Source organism: Lolium rigidum, chromosome 6, assembly GCF_022539505.1.
Source record: "Lolium rigidum isolate FL_2022 chromosome 6, APGP_CSIRO_Lrig_0.1, whole genome shotgun sequence".
Lineage (NCBI taxonomy): Eukaryota > Viridiplantae > Streptophyta > Magnoliopsida > Poales > Poaceae > Lolium > Lolium rigidum.
In genome coordinates this window covers 36,057,567-36,071,811 of record NC_061513.1, presented here as the reverse complement: position 1 = coordinate 36,071,811, position 14,245 = coordinate 36,057,567, and the positions used below count along the sequence as shown (strand labels likewise).

The following is a 14,245-nucleotide window of genomic DNA, read 5'->3' as shown; positions in this document are numbered from 1 at the left end:
ATCTGTCAAGGGCGTGGTTCATGCGATGTACTTGAGGTACCACAACCCAAGCACCGGCGCGATTGAATATGGGAACGGCAAGTTTGCCGAGAAGTGTCAGTCTACAACACTCCCTTTTGAACTCCCACTCCCTATTTTTACCGTTGATGTAATCCCCTATGTTCCAAGCATAATTCCTATCTAGCTGAAAGCCTGCACATTCTTACAATTTCCTTGCTTCGAGTTTTAGGGGCAGAACTCATGTTACGATTAATAATTTGTATCCATGATTTTCCACTTGAACTTTTATTTTATTGACATACACGCTTAATTAGCCAATTACACTCATGTTGCCTACTGTTAGATGCCCTCAAAGGCGATATATAAGTTGTGACCCAATGCGTGCAGGTACATAAAAAGGTACAACAAAAAACACTTAGTACTCCGTCCTTAATAAGTGGCAAACACTTAGACCTGCAGCTTACCCGGATTTCAATCTTAATAGAGACCAAATTAAACGGGATACTATCTAGCACGTATAAATTCGCTATGCAAATGTCTCGTCTATCTAACAATGTATAGTTAACGAAGTGAATATTTCCTCATTGGTCAATGTTTAGATCTTCACTTCCACATAAACATAATAATCCTGATCTGTGTGTGGACAATGAGATCAAACATGTCAATTGCTCATAATGTACGGTTTTTGACACATATTTTCCATTGAACAGTTCGTTGGTGGCATCACACTGTTATTCAACTCCCCCAGCTAAGGAGCAACTCCACATACAACCACCGGCGCGCCCCTCACGGCGGCGAGATGGTTAGCGCCGCCACGGTCTTCTTCCAGGCGGGGCGTGCGGACATGTCCTCCCACCACGCCTGCACGTGCGGCCTGGCCGCGACGAGCTCCGCCGCCCGGGGCGTCTTGCTGACGGCCAGCAGCTGCGCCATGTGGTTGACGTCGGCGAGGGTGAAGACGTCCCCCGCGAGGTACCTGTTCCCGGCGGCGAGGTGGGCCTCGTAGACGTCGAGCACGTCTGCCACCTTGCGCGCGAGCCCGTCCACCACGGCCGGGTCCGGCGGCGCGCCGCCCGGCAGACGGGGCCTCACGCGGATCTCGTACACCAGGTCTGCCACGGCCGGGTAGAAGTGGTGCGACTCCACCTCCAGCCACGTCTCTAGCTTTGCCGACGGCGTGGGGAGCAGGTCCGGGCCGAGATGCTTGTACTTGGTGGCGATGTGCCGGCTGATGGCGCGCGACTCTGCAAGTTCGTGCGGTTGATCAGTTAACCCAAATTGTTACCAGTCCGGCAGTCCGGCGAGTCTAGATTCTGAAGCTCTGGAATTTGTTGGTGCTTACCGAAGAGGACGTCGTCGCCGTCCTGGAACGCGGGGATCTGGCCGAAGGGCTGAACGAGATGCAGGCAGGAAATTAAGCGATCGGAGCAGTTTGGTCAGTAGTTTGATTCGAAGAAGTGCTTGTGTACGTACGCTGATGGCGAGGAACTGGGGCGTCTTGTTGTCGAGGTCGACGGCGACGAGGTCGTAGTGGAGGCCCTTCTCGTTGAGCAGCGCCGCGATGCGCACCGAGTTGGACGACAGCGCGTACCCGTACAGCTTCCTGCTCGTCTCCGGCGTCGCCTCCGCCATGGCCTCCTCTCCTTCGCTGAACTTCTCCTACTACCGGCGTATAGCTCTGGCTCGAGATCGATGACCGAACAGCGCAGCGGGGTAGGTGCGTACGAGACAGACACCGGCACACTCACCTAACGTGCTGGTGGGTCAACTGATAGCTTTTGTTTGGTTAATCAATTTGCCAAAGTTGTCCGACTTAACGTGATCGACAGCCCACCGGCCAGATCCAGACCACTCATATTTTCGAGGCTATTTCATCAAAATGTTACACACAACCTGTTTTATTTGGATTATTCAACAATACTTGCAAACGAAATACTCCCTCCATCCCAAAAATAAGGCGTCTAAGGTTAGTTAAAACCCAACATCTTCTAACTTGGATCAAGTTTATACTCAGAAATATAAACATCTACAATACTAAATCAATATCAATAGATTCACCAAAAAATATATTCTTTCAGTGTATCCATTCAATATTGTAGATATGTATATTTTTCTAAATATTTGATCAAAATTAGTAGGATTTGACTTTTAACTAATTTTAGGCGCCTTATATTTTGGGATGGAGGGAATACAAAAAATCAACCTCAAACTACCTCATAGCGACAGTTATCGCATCACCTACAAGCTTAATGAAGGAGCTGGCCATCTCTGGACCAGGCGCTCTAATCTCAAACCTATCCACGTCATCTTAAACCTAGATACCTCAAGAAACTACCCAATTGCGAGTCAAGTGCACAAACCGGTCCAACATACTCATAACACGCACCATTGTACACTCTCGAGAAGTCGTTGCCACCATTTTCTACCAACCCATGTCATGATAGGGATCAAGACATTGACCTTGCTAGACCTGCTGTCAACACCACCACATCAGACAACGCCACCGTCCTGCACGGATCCATCGCCAAGTGCATGCCACCGAGACCTACCACCATCCATGCACCACTCCACATGCCCAAATTTCAGCTTAACCAAGTGTGCTAGCTGTGAAACATGCCCTAGGAGCATCTCTAGCCTGAAGCTTAAAATTTAGCGAAGTATATATGTCTCCCTATCACTTAACTTCCCATATTTGCTCCCCTAAAGAAAGTTAGCTCCTAGAAATATTTTGCATATAAATTCAACTACAAAGCATGAAAGAAACTGATTATTGCAATTACAATTACTACTAAGATCACAATTGCGCCAAAGGCAAGTTAAAGGCAAATTTCTTTCTCTATGGCATGTCTTTGTATTTTCTTCATCTTCAATTTTTTCCGGTCACCTTGTTCATGTAGTCATCAACAATTTCGGCAATGTGCAACTCCAGTTGCATATTTTCATCTTCTATTTTCTGATAAGCTTCTTTAATGTTCTTCAAGGTCCTCCATCTTCCTCGTCTTCTTTAATAGGCAAACCGAAGGTACTTTACCGCATATTATTCGTTGGCTGCGGCGGTGGTGAATCCGGTGGCGATGATGTCTTTGCTAGACCACGTGACCATGGAGGTGGCCCATCTCGCGAAACATCAATCTTGATGGTCGAGAGTCGTCGTTGTGGCCTGATCTCCTCGTCGGGAAATACGCTAGGGGCCTTGGTTACTGTGACGCCTAGCTCCGAGGCGGTCGATCTATGATGTCTCCATCCTCCGATGGGTTTTCCTTCAAACAAACCGAGCTCGTCCCGGCTAGAAATGACCATAAATTGGAGTGGGATCGAAACGGTTGCGGTCCAATTCCGGCAACGATAGCCACCGACGAGCGAAGCGGAGTTGGGGAGGAAGGTGGAGGACGGTTTAGGCTCGTGGTGGAGGCAATAGATGGTGGCCTGAGTGAACGCTGGCTGGGACAGGCGGCGGCGCAACGGCGAAGGTGTGCGCGCGGGTGCAGGCAGAATATTTTTTTGTGCAGGGTCACCGCCGAGCTATTTTACGAGATGCCAAATGCCAATCATCCAGAACGCCGCCCATCCTAGTGATCGCACGCACGCACGAATGTACCTTCGACAGTGAAGTGCATGTGGTGACTTCGTCAATCTCAAGAACCATCGAATTAGTTTGTTAAATTCCTGTTCATATGTATGTATATGTGTATGTGTTTGTACTATGTTTCACAAAAAAACATCAACACGAGGAATCCGAAACTTCCTTCAGAAAGCAGTAACACCAGAGATTCACCTACATTTTCTGTTGCAAGAACAGAATTCACTGACAATAACCGATTGCTTATTTCGTGCAGAGTACTGATAAACTGAACATCTCGATTTTATTCAACTCTCGCGGCTAAACAAGCAAACCCCACATTGATCACACCGACCGAAGCAATGGACGGCACGACACCGCCGGCACCGGCACTTAAGCGCCGGGTGGGAGGGGGACGGAGGCGACGGTCTTGAGCCACGCGGGGCGGGCGGAGATGTCGTCCCACCATGCCTTCACATGGGGCCTGGACGCCACGAGCTCCGCCTTGGAGGTCTTGCTCAGCATGAACATGTAGCTCAGGTGGTTGGCGTCGGCGAGCGTGTACGCGTCGCCGGCGAGGTACTTGTTGCCCTTGGCGAGGTGTGCCTCGTAGACGTCGAGCACCTTGGCGAGGTCGGCGGCGTGCTTGTCGACCACGGCGGCGTCGGGCGCGCTGCCGAGCATGGGCTTGATGAGGAGCTCGAACACCAGCGGGGAGACGGCCGGGTAGAAGTGGTGCGACTCGACTTCGAGCCACGTCTCCAGCTTCGCCGACGGCGTCGGGACAAGGTCCGGGCCCTGGGACTTGTACTTGGTCGCGATGTGCCGGTTGATGGCGCGGGACTCTGCAACAAGCGCGTTTGGTTAATCTGGGTGATTGATTAAGCTCACCTCGTGGCTGGGCTTAGATTCCAATAATCCCCGGGTTGGTCAACGATACAGTATATTCTTGTACTAATCTATAAGTTCAAATTAAGTAAATTTTATTCTTAAAGTATGGATAGATCATGGTGCAGTGGACGAAATTATATATTCCTGAGAAGTGAGAACAGAGAGAGTGCAAATATACATTCTTCCACAAAGACATGTGGAACGAAATCCAGCATCCGCCAGATCTGATATGGGGTAAACTACAAACTACAAAGCACTGACGGATGCGCAGGGCAGGTTTGTTAAATTACCGTAGAGAACTTCGTCTCCGTCCTGCAGCGCGGGGATCTGGCCGAAAGGCTGCAACAAGAGGGAAAATTAGCAGCCACGAAGCTGTCCAATCTATGCAAGGAACTGAATCAGCAAGGGTGGATGGAGAAGCGTACGTTGAGGGCGATGAAGTCGGGGTGCTTGTGGGCGCCGGTGCGGAGGTCGACATCGACGATCTCGAAGTCGAGGCCCTTCTCGTTCAGCACCGCTGCTACGCGCACCACGTTCGCCGAGAGCGCCATCCCGTACAGCTTAATTGGCGCCATCTTGCTGGATCTCTCGTCTCTTCTCTTCTCTGCTTGCTCTGCTCACCTTAGCTACCTACCAAGTACTTCCGTGGCTCTGGCTCTCCCGCTAGCTCTAAGGCTCACTATATTGAGTACTGACCTTGAGCTAATGAGCTGACGTCAAGACACGAGCTTTATCGGCGCCATCTCGATGGATCTCTCGTCTCTCCTCTTCTTGCTCTGCTCACCTTACCTGCTACCTACCAACTGCTACTTCCGTGGCTGTGTCTCTCCCGCGCGCTGGCTCTCAGAGCATCTCCAGCCGTCTCCACGAACGTCATTTTGTCATCTGAATGAACGAAAACGGTCCAGTCGCGTCCCCGGTTTCTCGTTTTCGTCCGGATTAGGTCTTTCATCCGTCCGGAGAGCCCAGGCCATCCCTGCCCCCCCAGAGAGCGTTCGGGGACTCTGGACGAGAAAAAAGCGGGAACGGGCCCGCTCTGTCGGCGAGAGAACAGACGAACCCCATCACTTTGTCGACGCAAATCCCTCCTCCCCTCCCCTTGCACTCTCGCCGCCAGCACCACCCCTCGTCAATCCGCCGGCGGGTTGCCCCAACTCCGCCGTTCCTCCACCCAGCAGCCCGTCGTACCCTCTTCCTATTTTCCGCCGTCGGGCAGCTCCCTCGCGTCGCTCCTCGTCGACACGCCCGCCAGGTGTTCGTCCAACTGCCTGGCCGGACATGGACTCTGACGAGGAGGAGGAGCAGATGTTCGCCGAGCTTCTTGATCTCTGGATTTGGCACTCCTTCTTTGGTATGTCGGGATCCAACAACGACATCAACGTTTTGCAGTGCTCGCCGGTCTTCTCCAATCTTGTTGAGGGTCATGCTCCCCCGGTTAACTTTGTGATCAATGGCCGACACTACAACAAGGGATACTATCTTACAGACGGTATCTATCCAAAGTGGGCAACATTTGTGAAGACTATCTCAAGCCCCGGTCTTCCGAAGGAGCAGCAGTTTGCCAAGGAACAAAAAGCTTGCCGAAAGGATGTAGAGCGTGCATTTGGTGTCCTCCAGCAGTGATTTGTTGTAGTCCGGTTCCCCGCTTTGACTTGGTCGAAAGATCAGATGTGAGAGGTGGTTGTGTGTGCTTACACAACATGATTATCGACGATGAACGGAAGCATCCGGTCCCTCTGAACGAACAAGCTGCACCATATGATAGAGAGGGTCCTCTTGCACAGCCTAACCACAAGGTGCCGGCATCGTGGGCTGCGTTCATCGCTATACGTCAGGAGATTCGAGACTCCACAATGCATCAACAGCTGCAGGATGATCTGGTGGAGCACTTATGGACGCTTCGAGGCAACACCAACTAGTTTCCATTTGATTTGTTTGAAAACTTGTCTTGTTTTGACTTTTATTTGTAAAAATAAGCCAAATGTTGGTAAAACTGGCCAAATTCGCCGAATTATGCATGAAATTTGTCATTCATGATTTTATACCTAGCAAATGAAAATCAAGTGGCATTTTGGGTGTGCAATACACGTATAAATACACATGACAGGGCGGCCGTACAAACTATCTATGGCTGCTTATGCTGCTCTCTTATTTAAATGTGGTGGCTATACATTCGCATCGATCAATCCCTTGCTAGCTCTCTATGCACGCAGGGCTTCGCATGGGTCAGGTATGCACGTGTACATGTACATGAACGGGTACAGCTTACGTATCCTGGCTAGGCTGAAGAAATGGATGGGTTCTGATCGCCCAGTGCAACACGTCCTTGCGCCAGGTTCGAGTCAATCGCATCCGCGTCTCTGCAACGATCGGCACCCATCTAGCTGATAAGGATGCTTTCAGACGAGCCGTAAATAGAGCAACAGCATAACAACTCTGCAACGGTGCCCGCGAAGCGTGGCGTTATCTCTTTCGACTCATCGCTCGCCTATAAATTGAGCTGAGCAGCTGAGCGGCGGGAATGAGATCCTCTGACGTAGGTGTAGAAACTGCAGAGGGACGTAGTTGATTCTTGATCGTTCGTTCCCGATCTGATGGCATCTGGTCCAACACCATTAAACATTAGCACCAGCCCACAGCCCAGCTCAGTTAACGAGCCCAGGGGAGATGAACAAACGGATGACGGAAAACGGTCCTATGTGGTGCAGGAACTGTTTGAACATAATCACTGTTGTTAACTGAATATGAAACTGCAAGAACTGTGAACTCAATGCTAATTGTTCCTCCTAATTCTAATCGAAGAAGTAAGTGGATCTCCAACAGCGCGACGGAAGTTAGATGCTAGAAGAGACACGAAACATCCGTTTGCGTCGGGCCAAATGGTCGAAATCGACAGCGCGTCCGTTTACGTTTAGGGATGTCCCTAGCGGGCCGATGCATAATTTTTTTCCCATTAAAAACCCATAATTTACATAATTCTAAAAATACGTCAAAAAGCTTAAAACCTAGCTATGGACTACTGCTCATCGTTGCAGACGAGATCGATGAACTCTGACATCCGCCATGGGAGCTGGTACGCCGGTGGTGGAGGAGGAATGGCGGCATGCGGTGACTGCTGCCAGACCGTCGTGGGAGCAGGAGGCTGTGGTGAAGGTTGTCACGGATCCCAGAACATCGAAGGAGCAGCAGACGGCGCGCCCCCTTGGGTACGCGTCGGCGTGCCCCCTTGGGTACGCGTCGGCGTGGTCGGCGGAGTCGTTGGCCTCCCCTGCGCCTGCTACGACGACTCACGAAGCTAGATGGCGAGGCCATCCAACATAGCGAGTTGGTCGAGCTCGCTATTGGTCATTGCCATCGCAATGGACTCCTACTCTAATGTCTGGCGGCTGGGTCTATGGATCCCACGCCGGGCCGCCGTTGTTGTGGTCGTTGTCTCCGCCTTGGACATGGACGTCCGACGAGGCCTCATACTTGGCCTCGGTGGCATCTTCGTCCTCATCATCGTCCATGTCACTGTCGTCGTACTCGCCCTCGTCGTCGTCGTTCACGGCGAGCTCGTGATCGAAGTAGTCGACGTTGGCGAGGTATGCCGCTTGTCACGGTGCTCTCGGCCCTCGCGTGGCACAGGAGGGACCAGCACCCGCCTGGAGTTGAGGTACCGGCCAGTTTTCCTCCCAGAGGCGGCGCGCGAAGTCGATGCGAACGTACCGCCCAACCCGCGGCTTCTTGCCGGACCGCAAGCCGCTAGTTTCGTGGTCGTTCTTAGTCTTGCGGAACGGCCAAGCCTTCCCCATGGCGTCGGTCGAGTCGATACTGCGGGCTCAAGCAATGGCGTGGTCAAGAAAAATGGCCGCCGCCAGCGAACCTTTAAAAGGCTCGGACATAAGCCGCTGCGACGCCGCACATCAGCGCACGCGGCGGAAGGCGAGGCGCGCCATTAACGTGGCGCAGAAAAGCTGCAACGCGCCGCTCGGAAGTTATGCCGCGCTGAAGACGAAACATATTAGCCGCTGCCAGGCGGGCCCATGCGACGCAAACGGATGTTCTGCGTCCGTTTTTGCATTCGGTTTGCGTCGCGTCGTTGGAGATTTCCTTATTTCTTCAATTAGAATTAGGAGGAACAATTAGCATATTGAGTTCAGTTCTTGCAGTTCCATATTCAGTTAAGATTAAGTTCAAACAGCTCCTGCACGACATAGGGTCGTTTTCCGTCATTCGTTTGTTCATCTCCCGTTAACTGGGCTGGGATGTGGGCTGGTGCTAATGTTTAGTGGTGTTGGACCAGATGCCATCAGATCAGGACGAACGATCAAAAATTAGCTACGTCCCTCTGCAGTTTCTCCACCTACGTCAGAGGATCTCGTTCCGAGCGCAGACGGGGGGAGGAAGGCAGCGAAGGACCGGCCACAGAGCCGGGGCAGCGGACGCACCCCGCAACATGAAGACATACGGAGTTTGCCAATTATCGGCGAACAAGGCGATTGAGGATGTCGGCGACACGGCGTGTTCGGCAGCGACCGACGCCGCGCCATGAGCACATCAAACGGAGTTCTCCGCAGCATTGACAAGGCAAGCTAGCCATGGCGCCGCTGCCGACGACCATGGCCGTGGAGGCCCTGGTCCTTCGCGCCACCACAGTCCGTGGCGAACAAGATCGTCTCCGTCGAGGAGAAGGCCGCCGTTGGAGCTTCCCATATGCAGCCCGTCGGCGCGCACCGGTGATGCTGGCATCTCTCGAAACGCATGCCGTGTCACCGGGATGAGATTCATTTCCTCCATTACCGAAACACCATTGTGGCTGTATTAAACTGCAGATGACACCCCGAACAGGTAGCGAAGGCGGCGACGAAGTACACAAGCGCCCAACTGCGGTAGCTGAGCACCACATACCCGGAGGCGGCGGATGACACGCCGAACACACGCCATGGAGCCACGACGCAGAGCGCGCCCCACAACATGAAGATGGAGGTCGCCGATCATCAGTTGCCGAGGACGTCGGCGACACGGCATGACCGGCAGCTGCTCGACGTCGCGCCATGATGCACGCTGACGAAGCAAACCATCCCGCCGCCGACGCGGACCATGGCCGCGGAGGCCCTGCTCCTCCACGCCACCAGAGTTCTTGGCAACAAGATCGCCTCCATCAATGAGGATGCGCGCCGTCGAGTCGTGACGCATAGCACGCCCCTGAACTTGAAGATGGAGGTGGGCAAACACATGTACTCCAGCTCTCGGATGCTGTCCTAACGCTGCGCCGGAATGCAACCCTGGAAGAACGACCCCGCCGGAGCTGCATATATGTAGCCTGTCGGCGTACACCGCTCAGCATATTCTGGTGCTCCAAGGCCCATGGTGGCGAACAAGATCGGCTCCGTCGACAAGGATAGCCCCGCCGGAGCTGCCTATATGTAGCCCGTCGGTGTGCACCGGTGCTTCAAGGGCCATGCACGGGTACCCCATGCGTGTCCACCGGGAGCCACGCCGTCAACATGAAACCGGGCCAGCGCCGAGGGCAGCTGACCACCATGTGGCATGTGCCCATGTTCGTCGGCACCTTACTTTACACACGTCGACCACTAAAGGAAGAGAAGCAAGGTATTTCATTTAGCTAGAAATGCCCAACACACGTTTGAAGGAGTACCAGCCGACGGTGCTTTGATCCATCCAATCAAGGTACTGTACGTAAATACAAATTGATTATTTAACTACATGCTTGTGTTTTGGTATCAGGTATGAATGGATTGCCTTGATCGCCAAGGATGTGCTGGAGCCAGCTTCGTCGCGCCCGCGGCTGGGTTCTCGTAGCATACACATCCATGCAGTGGTGCACTATGCGGCCCATCGACCAGCATCGGCCTATAGCTGCATCAACAAATCGGCATACTCTTCGTCGACTTCTTCCAGCGAGAATGCCAACTACCTCGGCATGCTGCTATTCGTCTACGTCAACCGACTACTCTAGTCGAGTCACATGACCACGACACATCAAGCTTACATGGACCCATGCACACCTCCGGCATTACAAGATCTACATCGCCAAGTTCATACATCATCCTCGTCAAGCCACGCTGCCACGCGACGATGTTTAAGTCTACTCCGACAACCAGATCGACCCTCTTCCCCAACATCGGCCTAGCACCGACAAGGCGAAGCCACTCCACCGACTCGTCTTTTCTTTGATGAAGCGAACCATTTCTTGCCGGACACCGACGAGGCGAAGGCAAGACATCAAGTCCGACATCGACGAGGCGGACACCACCAGGCTTGGCACCGACGAGGTGAAGGCCACCCATCTGTCTGAGCTGACGAGGCCAGACATCTTCATCATCGGACATCGACAAGCCGGAGAGTATGGCTAAGCATCGCTGGGGCGACGGGCGTACCGTCCCGCTTTTCACTTCACCATCACATCATCATCGTCTACGCCAAGTGCATGGAGAAGACGAGACTTGAAGACGATGACCATTGCAGCAGCTTAATCGGAGGTGGTCCACGGCGTTGACTCGCGGACGTAATTAATTGGGAGCCTTCCGAGACCCCGTGAACCAGAACACACAATCGCCCAAGTCATATCGGCCGCGCTAGCAGGCCACGGAGCGCATATGTAAAGGGATCTTGTAATTTCGTTTCTCCATCGTGAGATTAATAAAAAAATACATATTTCCCTATGTTTTATTTGTGTACTTATGTACACTGGCACGCCCGCATATTCATTTTTCCCTGGCGCGTAGAGAGATAATATTTAGTCCACTTTTTATTATTTCTCGTGTCAAACAATTCAGAGATGTGTTTCTCTAAAATACGCCAAACCCCGGGTGTTCCAGCCGGGGAGACGGCTAGAACTTCGATGCTCCCGGACCAAAATTTCGTCCAATTCGACGCTAAATAGCGCCGGATTTTGGCCCGGGAGCACCAACGGCTGGGATGCTCTAAGGCTCACTGTATCGGTCTTGAGCGTACTGCGTCAAGCCACGAGCTTTCACACGGCTGACCTACCGGCTGGACCAGGTCTCCTCGGCAGGGCATTGCCCCGTCCGAAACTGTCCTAAATTTCTAGCTCATCCTTCTACGAACTGTCTTTTTTTTAGAACCTGTGGAAGAGCTGCATGTCTATGTACTAAGCTTAAATGAAGAAACTTTGATCCAGTTTATACGGAAAACAAGACCTAAAACCTTACACATGAAGTCAATCGGCAATCAACGCACACCCAAAAACACACAACAAGCACACACGTCTTGCCCAAGCCACCGGCCAAGAAGGCACCGGATTAGGACACATGGCCTCGATACTGCATGACAACTGAAGCAGAATACTGGAGGCAAACCCTGGCTACAGGGTGGCACACGTCGATGTACAGCCCACCCAAAGTGTCTCGAAGAAGTCGGAAATTGGACAACAGGACATGGCCAGACTAGAGGATACCAAGCAAAGTCGATGCCAATGTACATTGCGCCCAAGATGCCCAGACTCGAGTAGTGATCGTCCTTGACTCCGATTTCAGACATCAGAGTCCATGAGCAACCCAAACAACACCTCCAAGAAGGATACGACGCCATAGCGTCGTCATTGCCCAAACCAGCAAGTAGGGTCTAGGGTTTCCCCAGTTGCTCAGGAGGAGGCATGCTGGAATTACCTGGACGACGCCTTCAAAAAGGTGACAAAGCTTGCGTGCATCGCCGTCGTCCTGCAGCAGCACATCGATTTCTCCCAACCCTTCGAGTAGCCCCACAGTTGAGGATATGCCAAATAGATATACCACATCAGTGCCTTGGTTCCAGCAAGCCGGGGTGGCCCACAGATGGTGGTGAGGCTTATGGTGGACCAACCGAGCGGCCCAGTTGCCGGAGCATAGAAGCGATGGGATCCAGCCTGGAGACAAGCTGTCTGATCCGGCCCATGATTAAGGTCGGTCGGATTTGTGACATGCACGACAAGGAATAATTAGTGTACTCTAGGCTTCGTCGTATCCAGTAGGATCTCTACCATCATAACCCTAGATCCGGAGCCTTTATAATCAAGATAGTGGGAGCCCTTGAGACACAATTCAACTCATTGTAATCTCGCACTTGTTGCCAGAATAATTTCAAACATGCAGCAGTATGGTCTCGCCACCGTCGTGAGGTTTCCAAAGCTAGCCCCGTCCTGGTGACTCCTCGCCCTAGGACACTGCGACCCATCGTCGACGATCTTGCGCTGGAAGGCAAGCATCATAGACATGGTAGAACTCACACCAGGTCGGCGTAGTGCGCAAAAGCAGAGAAGCCCTGGTCGGGCGCAAACCGAGCCCGGAGACCCATCATGCCGATGTGGGTGACGTCAACGGCATCCGCTGCACCCCCACACTAGCTCCCCCCCATCGCTCCAGCCCCCAACGAGTGGCCTAGATTGGGCCCAGATCAGGCCCTGCCACCGTGAAAGCGATGGGGTCATCCTAGCAAAGCAGCCTGGCCTGCATGGCCGCTCCACCGAGTTGAACCGCAAGTCCACCTCGCACGGCGCGCATGACGCCCATCCTCATGCAAAGAGGAGCAGTCGGGGTGCTTCGTCTACTCCCTCGGTCTGTGACGATCGGGTTACCACCGGAGCTGGCATCATCGGTGGCTAGGGGAGCACGTTCAAGTGGCTAGTTTTCTAGGGTTTGTGTCGCCTCGAGAGTCACTGGCGTGAGGATCCTTGATGCATAGTCAAAACAGGAATTCGTTCCGTGCGTTACGAGGTGTCCTCATGATCACCGGAGGATGATTCAAAAGATCGTTTGAAGGATTTTTTTTCTTGAGTTAGCTATTTTGTTTGTTTTATTGAAGTCGGTTCCTTGTGTTGTTGAATTTTGAACTAAGCTAGATGAGTTATCATGTGGTAGCAGGTTTTTGTTCCGTAGGGGTGCTCGAGAGCAAGCACTTTCAATGGGTTTCCTACTACTGCGTCAATTCGCTCTCGCCTTCTCCTTCTTCCTAAACTTGCTTTGTAAGACAATTATTTCCGTGGAGCAATTAATGGAAAGGGGTGTGAGCCCGACTGGAAAAAGTTGTCATGTTATAATGTTAAAACCTCCTCCTAAGTGAAATTTGTTGAGTCGTTATTTTTCTATTCTTGTCTTGTTATAATGTTAAAATCTCCTCTTAAGAGCATCTCCCCCCCCCCCCCCCCCCCCCACCCCGCCCCAATACAGTGTCCGTCGTCACCCTTTTTTAGCCTAAAGCGCCGAAGCGATTATGGGAGGCGCCCAGCCGTTTTCCCTATCCGCCCCATAGATTAAAAAATTTCTATAATTTGAATTTGAAACAACAAATGACCTACAAGAATTTATTAGAAATAAGTTCAGCATAGAAAAAATAAGTATAAGTTCAACAAAGAACAAAATAATTTAACAAGTTTGGATCACACTGACAAATAGATAAATAAACTAGGCGGCAACTTTGCGGATCCACAAGTGCTCACCGGATCATCTTGCAATTGGTTATGAGTATTTTTGTCTCAAACTTCTTGACACCTGGCGATAAAAACAACAAATTAAGGCTGGCGGCATATCGTGATCAACATATGTAAGAGGGTCCATCCGTTCATACGGTTCGGTGTCAAACACTTGGAATTCCCCTCGCTCTCAATAATCACTAGATTTAGATGTGCGCCTTGGCGCACGATCCCGTGGAACTCATGCCAATATTGCCTTTCTTCTATTTACGATGATATGCTGCTTCAGTTCCTCTCGATTCTCTATCTTCTTCTCCTTCTTTTCGGTTAATTTTTCGCTGCGATCTTTTGAATCTGTTAGTCTGCTTCTTCCAGATGGATGA

At 51.8% G+C, this 14,245-nt stretch overlaps 2 protein-coding genes across 2 annotated transcripts; both read right to left on the bottom strand.

Moving 5' to 3' along the window:
- Positions 1 to 566: 566 nt before the first annotated feature.
- On the bottom strand, positions 567 to 1,767 carry LOC124665456 (glutathione S-transferase 3-like). Its single transcript, XM_047202873.1, has 3 exons — positions 1,474 to 1,767; positions 1,343 to 1,391; positions 567 to 1,244 (listed from the first exon to the last, which is right to left on the bottom strand). The coding sequence occupies exons 1-3, from the start codon at positions 1,630 to 1,632 to the stop codon at positions 787 to 789; spliced, it is 666 nt and encodes a 221-aa protein (XP_047058829.1). The 5' UTR covers positions 1,633 to 1,767; the 3' UTR covers positions 567 to 786.
- Positions 1,768 to 3,728: 1,961 nt separating this feature from the next.
- Positions 3,729 to 5,298, bottom strand: LOC124665458 (glutathione S-transferase 3-like). The gene is made up of 3 exons (XM_047202874.1): positions 4,876 to 5,298; positions 4,741 to 4,789; positions 3,729 to 4,404 (listed from the first exon to the last, which is right to left on the bottom strand). The coding sequence occupies exons 1-3, from the start codon at positions 5,023 to 5,025 to the stop codon at positions 3,953 to 3,955; spliced, it is 651 nt and encodes a 216-aa protein (XP_047058830.1). The 5' UTR covers positions 5,026 to 5,298; the 3' UTR covers positions 3,729 to 3,952.
- Positions 5,299 to 14,245: the final 8,947 nt, after the last annotated feature.